The sequence below is a fragment of the Antechinus flavipes genome, chromosome 2 (assembly GCF_016432865.1).
Source record: "Antechinus flavipes isolate AdamAnt ecotype Samford, QLD, Australia chromosome 2, AdamAnt_v2, whole genome shotgun sequence".
NCBI lineage: Eukaryota > Metazoa > Chordata > Mammalia > Dasyuromorphia > Dasyuridae > Antechinus > Antechinus flavipes.
The window spans coordinates 523,643,146-523,660,527 of NC_067399.1; the positions used below are offsets into that span (position 1 = coordinate 523,643,146).

Below are 17,382 nucleotides of genomic sequence, written 5' to 3' on the forward strand. Positions count from 1 at the left end.
AGGTTTTAATAAACAATCTTTCTGCTTTCTATTTTGAGTGATCTCTGAGTAGTCATTTTGGATAAGGGTCTTCTACATCCCTCACAAGATTATTGAGAATATTGTGCGTTCCTCCAAATATAACCCAAACCAATTTCTTTTTATTCAGTTCTAAGTAAGAAATCTGGAGTCATTGTCAAGTTATAGTTGCTGGATTAATTCAATGGGCTCTCCCATCTAATTGCTTATTGTGATCTGGTCAATACAGATTCTTCATCTATTTTGATTTTCCAGTGTGGAAAACTTGGCTGATCTTCAATGAAAAGATCTCATAATACCTGAGTTAATATGAGATCAAGTAATATGACAATTTTTACAGTACTAGTATTCTAACTTATTTGCTTATCAATTGATCTCTAATGACATACTACAGATCTGTGAAAATGAATGATTTAGGAGAGAAAAAAACTTTAAAAATTAAACTTAAAACTATAATTAAAATAAAAATTTATTAACACATGATAGAAACACCACTGTACAAGAAAAAGTATTGATCTTGAAATCCAAAGATCTGAGTTCAGTTCTAATGCTGGACTTCTCCAAAGCTTGGTTTCCTTATCTGTAAAACAGAGATAAAAATACTAACACTGACTATCTCTCAAAGAAAATGCTATGTAAACTTTTAAGAGCTATACCCAATCTGGTTCCAAGTCCTATTGATTTTGCCTTCATAACATCTCTTGAATATGCCCTCTTCTCTCCTTCTGACCTTCTGACCATCTCACTGATCTACTGATTGGTCTCAATGTTTCAAATCTCTCTCCACTAAAATCCATCTTCCACTCAACTGTCAAATTGATCTTTCTTAAATGTGAAAATATGTATAGAAAAATTGTACATAGTTTAACATATATTGGACTACTTGCTGTCTAGGAAAGGGGGTGAAGGGAAGAGAAAAAGAAAATTTGGAACACAAGGGTGAACATTAAAAATTTTCTTTGCATGTATTTTGAAAATAAAAACCTATTATTAAAAACAAATAAACAAATAAATGAAAACCAAAGTAAACTTCTTTGATAGAAGGTATAGAATAGGTCTGACTACATCACCCTCCTACTCAACACTCATAATGGCTCCCTTTCACCTCCAGGATCAAATACAAAATGCCCTGTGTGATGCTCAAAGCCCTTTGTAGCCTGCTCTTCCACCACCATCTTTTCACTCTTCTTACAGTTTACTCATCCCAATTCTGGGATCCAGTAATACTGGCTTCCTTGCTGCTGCTATCCTCATGAGACTTCCCTTTTCCTCACTGCAGACACTTTCACCTATTGTCTCCCACATCTGGAATGCTCTCCCTTTTCACTTCTGCTTCTTGGCTTCCTTCAAGTCTCAAACAAATTCTTTCTTCTATGAGATACCTTTCCTGATTCCCTTTTATGCTAGTATTCTGTTGATTAGCTCCAATTTATCCTATACATGTTTTGTTTGTACAGTTATTTGCATGTTGTCTCTCTATTAGACTGTAAGCTATTTGAGAAAAGACTATCTTTTGTCTTTCTTTGCATTCCTAGCACTTATAACACTACCTGGCTTGTATTAGGTGTTTTGATAAATGTCAAGTGACTGATTGACTATATAAATATAGAAACATTTTCCATTAATGCAGATGAGTAATGTATTGCCTGGAGGACTGAGAAGTGATTTCTTTATGGTCATAGGACTAGTACCTGTCAGAGGCAGATCTTTTCTGATTAGAAGACCACCTTTTATCCACTCTGTCATACTGTACCGTATTTCAAAATATTATCAGCAAGCCTTCTATATTCCTTTGTTTAAAAAAGTAAAAATTTTAAGTATATAAACGTAGTTTATTTTCTCATTCATACTTTTTCAGTTTATTTTTCAAAATAGAGAAATAAATTTGGTTCTTCAGAATAATACAGCATATGTAATACATACCTAAATATATGTGTATATATATATATATTTCACCTCATATACTATAAACACACAGCAAATTCACTCATCAAAAGAGCAATTATTATCTATTAGATTTTCAAAGATAAATGATGTTTTTATCTTGATTATTTAAATTGAGAAGTCCTTAGTGCTTTATTTTAAATATTTACAAAAGCTAGCCTAAAGATCAAGCCATCCTACAAAAGAGTGACCTCAAGAATATAAGTTTACTGATCATGCCATAATGAAGACATCAAGGTATAGAAGGCAAAAAGGGACAAATTATTTCAGTGCAATTACAGTCAGTGAAATTATCAGTATGTGACTCTCAGAAATCTGTACTAGGAATCCTAAAGGCAGCCTTCAGAATCTTCAGTTGTACTCTTCAAAATCCATATGCTTCTTCTTCCAAGTCTGGTCTATTAATCATTTAACTGTGGTAGAGAGATGTTGCATAGGGACTTTCATCGTCTCTGAGGATAAAAAACACAAACAGAAAATTTGAAAAGCTACAAAACCACTAACTAGTTATACCATGAAGATAAGTATTTGAAAACAATTATCTCTGATCTTGGACAAATCACTTAACAAGTTATCTGCCTCAGTTTCCTCATCCGTAAAATGAGCTGAAGAAGAAAATGGAAAACCATTTCAGTATCTTTGCCAAGAAAATCTCAAGTGGGGTCACAAAGAGTAGGACACAAGTGAAATGACCTAAGCAATGAAGCCTTACAAATTCCAGAATTTTAGAATGAGTATGATGGAAACCTTATTGCTGCCCCCAGCCCAAACCCCACAGAAATCACTATAGTCAGCATGTTCTATGACCACATCATCTGGTTTAGACTTACTATAGAAATCAGCTAATAAAAATGAAGCACCAACAGGATGCTGAGCAGGATCTTGAACCACAGACTATAGAAGGGACTTTCCCCAATGTGGCATTATCTTCCTTTGCTGTCCTTTGGGTGAACTCATGATGCAGACAACCTCATTTTAAATCATTACTATCGCAGTAATACCCCACTGAATGGGTTTTCCTAAATGCATTCTGGGTAACTGCAAGCACAATTCCACCAAAGCTTTAGAACTTCCCATGTTAGTAAAAACCCCTCCTATAACCTCAAAATTTAGATATCTTGTGACATAATTAGTTCCATCTATTCTACAAAAATTCGTGCTTTATTTTGCTGGGCTGCTTCCTTACTTAAAAAGAGGCCTCTGACTGATTGCATAAATCTCAATAAATGCCTTTAATTGATTTGGAGATGGCCTGAATCCTGAATTCTTTCAGGGGACACCTCAAATTACTTGAAAAATCCTAACAAGAAGGAACCTCAGAAACCATCTACTCCAATCCCCTCAAAAGACAAGGATAAGAAAAGTTTGAGAGGTGATTTGTCCCAAAGATCACCCAGTTGGTTGATGGCAGAGCTGGAACTAGAATCCAGGTCTCCTGAATTCAAATTGAGTGAAGCATCTCTATTTTGGATCATAGATTTAAAAGTGTAAGGGACCTTGCAAGTCAGTAAGCTAGCCAAAGCCTAGTCTCGTAAATGAAGAAAGCTAGATCCAGAGAGGGGAAGTGGCTGGTCTACCTTCTTATCTGACTCCTGGCACCAGCATACTGACAAGCATGGTGCTGCTGAAGAAAAAATAAATAAATAAAGGCCCTGACTTATTTATACAAAGTAATAAAAGATAAAGACCAAAGCAAGTTGATAGGGAAGCCTTAAACTGGATGCAGGAATGTGATTCATGTGTTCAAACGTACTTCTTAGATTTACGGAGTTTTAATTTTTAAAGAGAAAAATGAAGCATTCAAATAAGCGAGGACATTTGATTATTCTTTGGCCACTGAGGCTCTCACGTTTGAAAGAGTATTTTTACCTGCTATCTTTTAGTTTTCTGGCTGCCTGTGTTGACAACTTGATCTTCAAATCTAGTCTCTGTAGAAAATCTTTGGCAGACACTTCTTCAGGCTGAATGGACTGGATATCAGAGTCCTGAGAAACAGGAGAGATGTTCTCTTCTTGATCTTCAACTATCTCTTCTTCCTGAGAAAGATGACTGCTGTCCACAGTTTCATTTTCAGGAGACTCAAGCGAATTAAGTCCATTGAATAAAGGTTTTTCTGATATTATAGGGATGTTCAGAGTTTTCTTAAGAAAAATACAATCATTGGTAAATAGTTTATTGGCCCTTTTTATTTGCTCCATCTAAAATACATTTAAAAAAAAGAAATAGCAAGTTACATACACTTAAGTTCAAGAAAGCTAGTATTTTCAATAAAGTAGAAATAACAAATGCATACACAAAATAATATCTTTATATAAGTCATAAAATGTACTAAAATGCAAATGTATTGAATACTATATCATGATAATAAACAGAATTATGAAATGAAAGGCAAAGTTAATGATATATATTATGATATATGAGATATATTATGAAATATGATACATATAATGATATATAGTAGAATTAACATAAATGTGCAGTATGAGATTACCCCTTCCCCACTCATTGCACCTAGCCTTTATCACTGGCAGCTGGCCATGCAACTTTTTAAAAATCAAGCTGTTGAGGGATATTTGTACAATGGCTCTCTTATTTTTCCTCATATATCTAATATAATATCTGATGATAGCAAGCAATATTATTTTCAACTAGTCTTTTGAACTTTTGAAAATCTTGAAGTATTTCAATCCACTCTCTCATTTATTGCTTTGAGCAAATGACTACTCTGCTAGGAGAAAAAGGCATCTCACTTTCCTCTTTTGTAACTGAAAATGTTCAACTAGATGATGTCTAAAATTCTATAAGTTCTAAAATCCTATTATCTAAATTAAATAGTTCACAACTAACTCAATGCTTGTTAGGGTTAATTTTTGTTTCCTTCTAAAACAAGGGACAGAATGTTAAAAAAATAATAATAATAAACATTTTTTAAAGCCAAGGACAGTAAGCAAAAGCAGTTTTATTCTGAGAAAAAACACCAGAATTCAAGAAAGTTTCTAAAAAGGGGATAAGAGGGGAAAAAGACATCTTATGTAGTCTTACTATATCATACACACTCAAATAAGATCCCAAATTGTCCTAGTTATGCTATATTTGAGAGGATTTATTAAGGACTGTGATTCACTGATTGCTGGAAAGTACCCTCACTATATTCTATGTACTGTAATATAAAATTTGGCCACTATATACTCACGCATATAAAGATATATATATATATATATATATATATATATATATATTACACATACATATATATGTAAATATTTGTGTATAGTGACCAAATTCTGCACAAATGATGACATATATAAATATTATCAATGATGACAAAAAAGTAGCTTATCATTAACAAGGAGCTCATTAAGTGATATGTTCTCACGTGACTTTTTTTTTAAAGATCTATTTATTCTTTAGGGAATTTTTAATAAAAAGACAATTTGAGTCATTGGCCAGGTTTCCCATGCTGTATCTGAACATCTTTATCCTCACATTTAATTGTTTATTTCATACACACACACACACACACACACACACACACACACACACACGGAGCGGGAGGGGAGGAGGTTCTAAAGATAAAAGCAAAGCATAAGACCCAGGCTCTGCCCTAATGGAACTTAAACAAAAGGCTAGGTAGCGAACACTAAAACGAAACTGTAACATAACATGGAAAGTGAAAGTGTGGCAAAATTTAGAGAAATTGCTACATTGGTTCAAAAAAGGTCTGATTACTTCCGGCAGGGCTCTCGCTTCCTTCTCTTTAGTACTCTGGGTTTATCTTTCATTTCCCAACTAGAAATAGCTGCCCCTTCTAACAAGACAGTAGCTGCCTGAAGAGAATCAATTCCCAGAGAAGGCGTGAATCTGAGCGAGGAGGATGGGCTCTGCTGGGAGGAACAAAGCCTGACTTTGCTTTCTACATTAACCATCAATCAATGTGCATTCAGAGACTTCTGCTGAGCTGAGCCGTGATATGAAAACAATCTAGGCGAGATAAAGACCTTAAATCTCCTTCCTTTTCCTTTTCCCTAACATAGCATCTACAAATGCATTTCAGGAGTAATATCAGAACCTGATAATTGATGCCATGAGGGCCTTAAGTAGGGTCCCTCAATAAGCGTTTATTAAGTATCTACTATGTGGGGGAGGGGGATGGGGGAGAATTTCTCACTACTAGAGATAAAAAAAAGATAAGAAACAGCCCCTTCCCTTAAGTGATTTATAATTTAATAGTGGAGATAAAACTCAAAAACTTTGCAACAAACAAGATGTAGCTAGGAAAACTGAGGTAAGCTCAGAGGAAAAGCTCTAGCACTGAAGGGGATCAAAATACAGAAGATGGTGTCATACAGTGAAGCTTCCAGACTTTCTGAACAGAAATAATAATTAACCACAATTTCTCTCAAATGTGCCCATGCCCTTCACATCATTATGAAAACTACTGACATGGAGTTTATACTAAGTAACCTACAGAGTATTTGTCTTCCCTGGTCTGGCTGGAGATGTGTGCAGGCAGAGAAATGTCTGACTCAAACTTAGCTCCACGGCTTGGGTTGGGCTCTTAATTTCTGCCCCAGTTTCTTATTTGTTTCACTTTCATTTAAGTTTACTTCTGATATTGGGCATTAGTAAGTATAAGTGACTTGGAACAAAATCAGTGCAGCTAGAAGAGGAGGAAGTGTCTACTGGGAAAACAAATCTTTACATCAAATATTTCTGATAAAGAACTCTGATTCTAGAATATGCATGAGACCATGAGCTGTTCCTCAAGAGATAAATGGTCAGTGCTTAGGAACACCATATGAAAAGCTGCTCCAAGTCACTAATATAAGTAATTAAAATTTAAATAAACTGCATTTTCCATCTCACACACATCAAATTGAAAATGATGCTAAAAGATTTACATTTAAAGTGTAAAAGCCTATGTGTGGCCAAATGACAGATATAATAGTCTAATGAAGAGAGGAATTGTCTTGGAGTCAGGAAGATCTGGGTACAAGGCACTTAGATTAACTCTGAGCATGTTAGTTAAACTTTCATCCCAGACAACATAAGAGAGTGATGAGCTTTAAAAGCTATTTCAATTTTTAGCTGGAAAGATAGTTGGCACAGTGGACAGAGCACTGGACCTGGAGACAGAAAAGTGTGAATTCAAATCTAGCTTTAGATACTTCTTAGCTGTGTGACCCTAGGTACCTTAACCTCCCTCAGCTTCAATTTCCTCATCTGTAAAATGGAGGTAATAATAGCACCTATCTTCTACTGTTGTTTGTGAGGATGAAATGAAGGAATATTTGTAGAGTGATTAGCACAGTGATTAACACAAGTACAGATTTTCCTTCCTAGCTGTGTAAAACACAATTTATTTGAGTAGCAGACCTGTATCAATGATGAAGATGTCTATCGTGATCACAGGTGTGTTTCTCCCCCTCCTGCCATGGTTGATTAATTAGCTATTTCTATAAATTCTTATTTGACAACTAAAGAGATAGGTGCAGATTTCCATTTTTTAGGAAGCACTCACACATTATATATCTATATTCATGTGTTTGTGTATATAAAAATATAAAAACTGATATAGCCTTTTTTCTGTTCCATAAAATAAAGGACTGTCCATTTTCACAAGTCATCACAGTATGTCTTCAAAATAAGACCACTATTGTCACAACAAGCCACTCATTTTTTAAAGATACAATAACTGTATCTGAAGTCTCTATGAGAGAGTCTAGTAAATGGATAATGATTTCCCCTGTGGTCAACAAATTTCTTAAAGATTATTTTAGAGGTATACCAAATTCACATTAATGTTATATATAGTATACATAATTTAATGGAAAGCACCACTTTACAGACTCCTTCTGAAAATAGTGATATCAATGGTTAAATAGAACACTATCTACACAATAAAAAAATCTCAAAGCAGATTTGGATATATTCATTAATTCATTAAGAAGAATTATCTCCAACTCCATGAGTAACCATTTCTCTTGTTTCTTCTATAATGCGAGTTAATTTAATTAGTAATTAGAGCTAGAATGGTTCTGGTTCTTTTGTGTGACCTCTGTGATTGTATGTATATATATATATGAGTTTGTATGTATGAATTTGTTGATAGTGAAGGCTGGATACCATTTACTCTAAGTTTTATAGATAGTCTTTTTCCCCCTAGATGTACTTACAAATAAAATGTTATATGGGAAAAAGACTAGACCTCTGTTTGGATACTGCTCTCCTCCTTTGCTTCCCCCAACACTGACTGAACTGGGATCTTCTTCAGACCTAGCCAACTTTAGTGGGGTTTTGTACTTAGTGTCTTGCTTACTAGAAGGATATAAATGGTGGATAATCTCTTAGCTAAGTTCATCATTAGTTTTGCATTGCTCTTCTATGGACAATAGATAATTTCTATAAATTGTTTTTATAGAGCCTTCATTATCTCATGTTATTCTATATTGGTAAGTTGCTCAGTTTCTCAACAACTTAAAAAGGAGTAGATCTCAAAGCATTTGCTAATTTGTAGGTTATTTGGCAGTTTCATATAGCTATTAGAATATATTTCATATAGCTATTAATACATTGTTTAATATTGTATTGACTATATATTGTTATCACTTTTAAAAATGGGTATTTAAATGTTTAATATGTTTTATAATACTTTTAGACTGTAAACTTCCCTATTTTAGAAGTGGACTCAGAGAATAAAAATAAGAATCTTAAAAGAATATTGAAAAGGTCAAAGAATTGTCAAATTACAAAGTAATTCAAAGTAAGATTAAAGTTGGAGAGTTCATTTTGTCAGCATTCTATGAACTGGTCAGTCTATTGGATAATTCAAAAATACCTGGTATTTTAATAATAAAGAGCAGTACCTGAAAGTTGATTTCTACATTTCTTTCTGAGGAAGAGGAGTTGGTCATAGGTGGGATCTGAAGCTGGGCCCAAAAAATGGCACCCAAAAATATATCATTTATGTATGTGCCAAAGCCACAGGTTAACTCCCTCCAACTGTATAGAGGGTACCTATATGTCAGGCAAGAGTGGGGTCTCCTGAGGTACATAGAGAAATATTACCTGGGAGCAAGCCTAAGGTAAAATACATCTCTTCAAAAAAGATGAGTCCAAGATAGAAACTTTCTCAGGGAAATATCCTTGCTCTCCTGAAAAATATTCTGAAAAAGTCTTGACTAGTTTGGGGTCAGATCTTTCAATGAGGTTGGTAGAGACCTCTGAAAGGGACAAGATGAATTGTTTGATAGACGAGGTCCTATACTAGATTCATTCATTCTTTGCATCTCCAGTGTTTGGCATTTTTAAAATTCAAAGTTTTTACGACTAAATTACTTAAGGAAAAAAATGAACTATGCCACCAAACAAAAAACGAACAAAAAACAACTTTCAAGTATTTATTCAGACCAAATTTTCTTTTCCAGTTTAGACTATAAACAGTATCTTCACAGATATAGTACTCCACTCTCTAAGAAAGAGAAAACAGAAAAACCTTAGTCTGCCCTTATGAGCTAATTGTAAAATCTATTGTAAACTGGGCTTTTTGGTTTTCTTTTTTCTTACTGTAGCTCCAAGTAACCTCAGGTGTGTAATATGAGCTTTGAAAAAGCTAATGCAGGGAGAACATAATAGTGATTGATATCTTTGGAGTCAAAAAGAGAATGAAGAGCCAGAGAATACAGATGTCACACAACAGAACTGCAGGAATGTAAAGATGAGAAACTGGGGATAAGAGAACCTATAATAAGCAAGGAATACATTAATTGACCAGTAGTTAAATCAGTTTAGGAAAGTTTCAGAGCAAGAAACAGCTGAAGGTGGATGATGTGGAACAGTGTGCCCAAGGCAAAGATTCAAACAGATTCCAGTTTAGGGGAGTTTTATTTTGGGGAACATTCAAGTCAGGATATCCATAGAATCATTGTTCTACATGCTTATGACAGTCCAGCCTAAATTCAAGTGTAAGGCCTGAAAAAATAAGTAGACTGTAAGCTTCTTAAGGGCAGATATTATTTCATTTTTACCTCTGAACTGTATCCACAGTGTTGAGCTATTATTGCCTTGTACATTAAATATTTATTAACTTGAAAATACACATATGCGCACACACACACGACTTTGTTTTCCTTAATGATTAAAGAAGCAGTCAAAAAGGGGGCTCTAATTTAGATTAAGGATAAAACCAAGGATGGAATGCAGAGAGGGGGAAACCCCACTACATTGTACTAAGCCAAATCAACTTGGATAAGTAACCTTTGTACTATGCCTATACACACACACACACACACACACACACACACACACACACACACATATCCTGAGATTTCCTCACATTGTGTTAAGTAACTTCATACTCTAAACAGCTCTTTTCTATGTCATCAGGATAATACACAACAGAGAAAGTAATGGTAAGGGCTATTCCAAGGGTTTGATCTTTGAAGGGAAAAACTCTATAAGTTTTTAGTGGTATTTTAGTTACCAGTGGCAGAATTCCAGAGCAACAGTTCTCAAACTTTTTGACTGTTTTATTCTTAAAAATTATTAAGGACCCTCCCCAAGAGTTTTTTTTTTTTGGTTTGTTTATTTACATGAATTACATCAATTGATAGTTACCATATTAGAAATTAAAAGATTTTATTTTATTATGAAAATAGTTTTGATTTTGCAGACCCTCCTCAAAAGGTCTTGTTTCTGGACCATCAAGTATATTAGAGTATGTCTTGGCCAGTTTTCATTAATAGCACCTTCTGGAATTCTCAAAGGTACACGGGTCTGTAACCATTTAATGCCAATGAATTTTGCAGTCTTCATTGTGGTCATACACAATCAAATAGAGTTCAATCTATAAACTGATTTTCAACACATAAAAATTTAGAGTGACCTAGCAAATTTCTTAGCTTTCTCTGGTCCTGACCTCAAAATAAGCCCTGAGGAATCCAGGTAGCAAAACTGAACATTATGACACTTCACAGAGAACTCTCTACAGGGACAATAATGAGTTCATTTGATTATCAAGTAACCTCTCAACATGTTAGATACATAATACACTAAAAAACTTTTAATAGATAAAATTGGTAAATATATTGCCATACAAATATGCAAGATAGATTACTCCGTCTCTGTTCTTTGGTCTAGTAAAGACATAGTCTCATTTTAAGAGTAAAGTATATAGATAAGATCATCTACTCTTTCCTTCTCCCATCCTTCTAAAATATTTCAAGAGAGAATACTGAAAAGGGATTCACAAAAGTCTGGGACTGGGACTGGGACGGGGGCAGGGATGTTGAAGGAGGAAGTTTGTCCTTCACCAGCAATGGAAACTCGATCTATAAAAAATAGCTTCTTAACCTAAAAATGTATTCCCTCAAGTCTCCCTCTTCTCTCTCCAAGGTAGTAATGTAATATGCTCAAGATATCCAGAAGGTGATAAATTTATTATAAACACATCTACCTCTAAGCTCACCCAGAGACAGCTCTTGGCTGCTGCTTAGCAACAGGTGTCTGTCACATTCACAGCTGCTAGTGAGCCCAAGGCTGCAATTTCACATCTAAATTAAGAAGTAATCTATTGAACCGAATTATCTGCAGGTCCAATTGTGCCATCACTGACTCACTGCCACACCCTGCTTCTATATTAAAATATTAAAAATTTAAAAGTACACCACAATAACAATCTTTTTTTTTTCTTCTGAGTGGTTTTTGCCCGGTCTCTGCTTGGGGGAACACAGAGCGGTACAGCCTCGGCCCTGAAAATCACGTTGGAGCAGTCCCCGTTCAGACCACTTACATCTCCATTTACATTCGATAAGAGGGCATGGACCGTGTCTTCCGCGTGGCGCCCCGCATGCATGGGCACTCGGACAAATACTATTTGGTGCAGGGCCTCGGCTCATTCATCATCCCCGGCAGCCCCAACCAGCTAAAATAACCTTTGTAATCACAGGCTCAGTAACCTGGCCATAGCGGTTTCTTCCCTGCCAGATGCTCTCCCACCTCCTCCCCGCCTTAGCCCTCCCCCCTCCCATTCCGGAGCTACGCGCTCCTGCTGGATCCCCCGCACGCCAGGCCAGGGCGCAGGGGTCTCCCTACGCCCCCCCCCCCCAGCCAGCCCCCGGCTTCCTGGTCTCACCCACCGTGACTCCGTACTTGAGCGCAATGCCCTGCAGCGTGTCCCCCGCGCACACCCGATGCTGCACTTGGCGCTCGCAGACGACGACGGCCAGGGGCGCCCGCACGCTCGCAGTGCTGCCGTACGAGCGGGTCTTGGTGCGGGCCAGGCTCAGGGACAGCTCGGCCTCCTCCGACTCCGAGCCCGATCGGGAGCGGGGCGGAGGCGGCGAGGGGGTTGGAGTCAAGGCCGGCTGCCTTGCCGCGCGGGGGCCACCTTCCCGCAGGGACAGCGCCGGGGAGAAGTCCGCCATGGCTCGGCCGAGCCGGGGCCGCCTGCTGGGGAAACTCGCTCCGTTAAGGGGCGGCGCCTCGTGCCCCCCTCTTCACCGGGGCCACAGGCGGAGGCAACGGGGTGCAAGGCTCAGCGGAGGCATGGCCGGGACATCTCTCGAGGCCTTCGTCTGCAGTTCCCGGTGCACGCCAGCAAGCCGGTACCTGGAAGGAGAGGCGAGAGGAGCGGCGGGGCACCTAGTCGCGGAGCGGGCTGTCACTGACCCCGGGGAGGGGCAAGTAACCGGCCTGGCTGCCTGGCTGCTGCACGCACGGAGAAAGCACCACCCCCGCCGGGGGAAGTGAAACTATTGTGCTTTAGGAAAGGGGGGGTAGGGGATGGAGGTCGTCTTTGGCAACGACTGTGGGCCTCGCGAAGATGGAGAAGCCTACTTAGCATCGGAAGCCTACGGGAAAACTGTATCCTATGGCAAGAACCTTTTGCTTCTGACAATGGCCCTGCCCAGGCTTGGCTCTCGAGCTCATATTACCAACTGCCCCGGCTACTGCGGGAGAACTTTGCTATTCCTCCCGCCCTGATTCCTACAAAGTGCTATGGCCACCAGGATCCTGTGTCGGACCTTCATGCACTTCATTACCCTTCCTAAGACCTTTCAAATTTCCCCACCCTCTCTGACTGCAGATGACCTCAAAGTTCTATTCACAATGTATATATATGGAACAACAGGCTTCCCGCACCTTCACAAGCCCACTCCAACTTAACTAAGGCGTTTGGCCACATCTTCCCAGTTTCTTAAAGATATTTTACCTGGCCTTAAGGAAAATGCCAGGAAGACCAGGGTTTGAGGGTGCCAGATGACTGCTCTCTCACTTGAGTGCTTGAGTGCCAGGCCTTTTTTTTTTTTTTGGGGGGGGGGGGTCCTAATTTGCCGCAATATGCTATCTACCTTTTTTTTTTCCAGATTCCATAAAACTTAACAGTTGGAACTTAATTTAGATCTATATTGCTAACATGAAGTAGTAAAAAGAGTGATGCATTTAGAGTCAAAGGCCCTAGACTCTACCACATACTAGCTTTGTGACTCAAGGTGACATTTCTGAGTCTCTGGGTGACATTTTCTGAGTACAAGATGACATTTCTGAGCTTCTCAGTAGAAAAATAGGGGGCTGCCTGTGGGGTTCTCTTCTTTTTTATAATATGAACTTTCTCTCTGGGAGCAGGTTTCTTGGGGAGGTTTTCTGGAGACAGCCTTAGTTTCAGTTAAAAGTAATAATGACTCCAAACGCAGCCAGCTGATAAAATGCAAGTGTTTATTTTCTCCTTCCTTGGGCCCAGGTAGCTTTCTTAGAGGCCTATCCCTCTGCTTAGTTCCAAGAGGTCCCTCCCAATGTCTCCAAATTCAAAGGGTTGTCCTTCAGCCTCCAGCCAGCACAAAGGTGGAAAATGGAATGAATCTCATCTCCGAGAGAGGGCTTCTGGCTCTAAGTCTCCCAGAGTGCTCCTTCCGAGTCTTGTCTCCTTGCCTGGGGCTGGGCAGCTTTCTGGAGAGCCTTTCAGACCAGCCTTGGTCTCAGTGGGGGAAGTACAGGAGGCCAGCCACCACCATGGGATGAATGAATCTGGTTGGGCCTCCATGAGAGGGCTTCTCCTTGTGTGGGTCAGAAACCATTAATAAAAAAAGACTGGATAGATCTCTAGAAGGAAAGCAAAGTTTATTATACATTTTCGGGAGAATTGGCCATCCCACCCATCAAGCAGACAACCGAAGGGAGGAAGCACTGTGGGGAGGGAGAGGGAGGAAAGGGTGGAAGCTTTTAATCCCTAACGCAAATTCCCCTCCCACTACTGACCCTCATCCTTATTGGCTGAGGATCTTACATTCTAAACGAGGGAACTGCCCAAGAAACTGAACTTGATCAATAAATACATAGTTGCCCATATTTCGCTGAAATAGGGAGGATAACAAAAAGAGGGCTTAAGTATGCCCTTGGGGGATAACAGAGAGGGGGCTTTAAGTATGTCCTTAGGAGGATGCCAGGGAGGAGACTTTAAGTATGCCCTTAGGAGAATAGCAGGGAGGAGACACTTTAAGTATGCCCTTGACTTAATGTTTAAAGTCCTTCAGGCCTACTCAACTTTGAAATATATGAAGCCTTACTCGATTTTCACAACTGTCTTGAAAGATCTCACCTTATCTCGTTCATCCTGAACTTACCTGACTGGCTCACTGAAGCTCTATTTATGCTGGGTGGGATTGTGGGATCCAAGAGTGGGATTATGGGTTTCCTCCCAGAGTGCTCTCTGGCCCTAAGAGCTTCTTGCTTATATGAGCTCTCTAAAGGTGTCAACACAAGCATTGTTTCTATCAGTTCCACTTAGTACCTTGTTTCTTCTGGCCCATAACATCTCCTTGTGAGATCAGATCAATCATACTGAACTGTGCTAAATTAGATAATTATTGTCTCTATCAACTCTAATGAGTTAACACTTTGTAAGGATTCCAATAACTGCCTACCCTGGGCAATGAAATAGAGTAGGGAATATCTCCTGGAGTTAATCAGGAGACTTCTCTTCCTGAATTTAGATCTGAGCCTTCAGGAAATGACTTAGCTGGATGACCCTAGGCAAGTCACTTCACCTGTTTGCCTCGGTTTCCTCATCTGTAAAATGAGCTGGAGAAGGAAATGGCAAAGCACTCCAGTATCTGCCGATCCCTAATGGGGTCACAAGTAATCAGCTATGACTAAAAACCACAACTTTTGCCCTGTACTTTCTCACAATTATTGAGTCTCTCTAGAATTCTACCCTGGTTGTAACCAGTACTTGGAATGAATTCCCACATTACCTCTCATTCTTTGTTGTTTAGTCATGCCTGATGCTTCACTGACCCCAGTTGAGTATTTTATTTGGCAAAGATACTGGAGTGGTTTGCCATTTCCTTTTCCAGCTGTTTTTTAAGATGAGAAACTGAGGCAAATAAGATTGTGACTTGCTCACAGTCACACAACTAGGAAGTACCTGAGTCAGTATTTAAACACAAGTCTTCCTGATTCCAGATTATTGTACCATCTTGCTGTGGTAGTCTCCTTCAAATCTCAATTTAAGCATCACCTTCTACTTTACTCTTATCCTGATCCAGCTAGCTACCAGTGCCTTGCCCTCATCCCCCATGGAGCTTATAAATTTATATAATTTATTTTGTATAAATAGGTTAATATAAGTGATTTTTCCAAGCTAGAGAGTAACCTTCAGGGCAGGACTTTCCACTTTTGTCTTTTTATCCCCAGTTCCCTTTGAAGGTTTATTGATTTATTACCTGATTATCATGAGGCAAATACTTTACAAAACCTTACTGACTATTCTTTTTTAATTCAAGGTCTTATTTATATAATGAGAGATTTGGGTTTAATGACCTCTTTAGATTTATTACAGCTTTAAATCCTACCACTTTATAAAGTGTTATCCAAATACATTTGAGCTTTAATAACAAGTGTATGGAAATGTGATTGCATAGATATGAGAACCCTACAACTGTTACAGCTATGTCAGCCTCCCTTTCTCCAGTCCTCCAATCACATCAGCCCAAGCATTCTTATTAACTTATCCAATGATTTCTTCCTGACCAAATTTAAAAAAAAAATAAGTCTGATTGATTCTTTTGCTTTTTGATAGGAAATTATCATATAATCAATGGAGAACTGGCCTCGGATCCTGGAAAATCTGAGTTCAATGCTATCTTAAACTTTTTCCACTTGCAAATCCTTCCCCTCCCCCCCACGAAATATTTGCTCTCTCCCTAGATATATAGATATATAAAATAAGTATACAAATCAAAAATTTGCTGGTAATAAATCATAATTTAATGATCCACTTTCAGTTATGCAACTCCAGATGGGGTCTTGATCCACAGTTTAAGAAGTTTTGAGTATCCCACTCCTCTACCAAAAGGAAGGAGACTGACTAAATTGAATATCCCTCTTTCTGTAGTTCTTTTTTGAGATATCTTAATTTTTGCAGACCTTGACCGGTCCATTTAGGTGGCATTGTAAATAGATTAGTAGGCCTGGAATTAGAAAGATCTGAGTTCAAATCCAGATTCAGAAACTTTTTGCTATAACTAGGTAATCCTGGTCAAATCATTTATCCTCTGTCTCAGTTTTCTCAACTATAAAATGGGAATCATAATAGCACCTATTTTGTAGAGTTATTATGGGAATCAAATGAGATAGTACTTGTAAATTACTTAACAGTCCCTGGCAAGAATGAGTACTTAATAAAATCTTATTCTCTTTGTTTTCCCCCATCTTTATAATATTTTTGAGCATCCACTATGTGCAGATTATTGTACTCAGACTCTAATGTCATCGTCCTCCTGCTGCTTGGACAGTCCTCTGTGGCCAGATAAAAGTAAATGGTAATAGCTAGAGAATTAAGTTTGCCCTATTTAGAGCTGATGATGATAACTTGTCAGTGACGTGCCTGCTGATTGTTTTTAGTTGATCTTGTATATAATTTGTGTGTATATCATTGTTTGAATATTATCTCCACCACTAGATGTCAAGTGCCTTAAGAAGTGACACAGAATTTGAACCCTGGTTTTCTGTATACTAGTCAATTTTAGAAAGCAATCATTTGAGGGAAATTCTATTCTGAATTGTATAACTTATAAGATTACTTTCAATTCTGGGATTCTGTGACTCATTCAAAGATCTCACTTCACATTTTCATCCTAATTAAGTATTCTATCAATTTATACATGGAGAACTTTAACCCCCTAATATTACTGAGTTCAAGTTGTCAATTTTCTATTATGAATTTTGCTGTCCAAGAAGTAAAGTATAAACAGTAGAGTAAAAATGATGCGCAGGATTGATTAAGGAAATTCCCTTTAAAAAACAACAAACAACTTTTAATCAAACAGAAGTGTAATGGATGAGCAGGCCTGGTATACAGAAAACCAAGATTCAAATCTTGCCTTTTACAAATGCAGACTATGAACTTGGACAAGTCACTTC

At 38.1% G+C, this 17,382-nt stretch overlaps 1 protein-coding gene across 1 annotated transcript; it reads right to left on the bottom strand.

The window, feature by feature from the left end:
- Positions 1-469: 469 nt before the first annotated feature.
- LYSMD2 (LysM domain containing 2) lies at positions 470-12,468 on the bottom strand. The gene is made up of 3 exons (XM_051980661.1): positions 12,099-12,468; positions 3,832-4,160; positions 470-2,414 (listed from the first exon to the last, which is right to left on the bottom strand). The coding sequence occupies exons 1-3, from the start codon at positions 12,384-12,386 to the stop codon at positions 2,372-2,374; spliced, it is 660 nt and encodes a 219-aa protein (XP_051836621.1). The 5' UTR covers positions 12,387-12,468; the 3' UTR covers positions 470-2,371.
- Between the last annotated feature and the right edge of the window lie 4,914 nt (positions 12,469-17,382).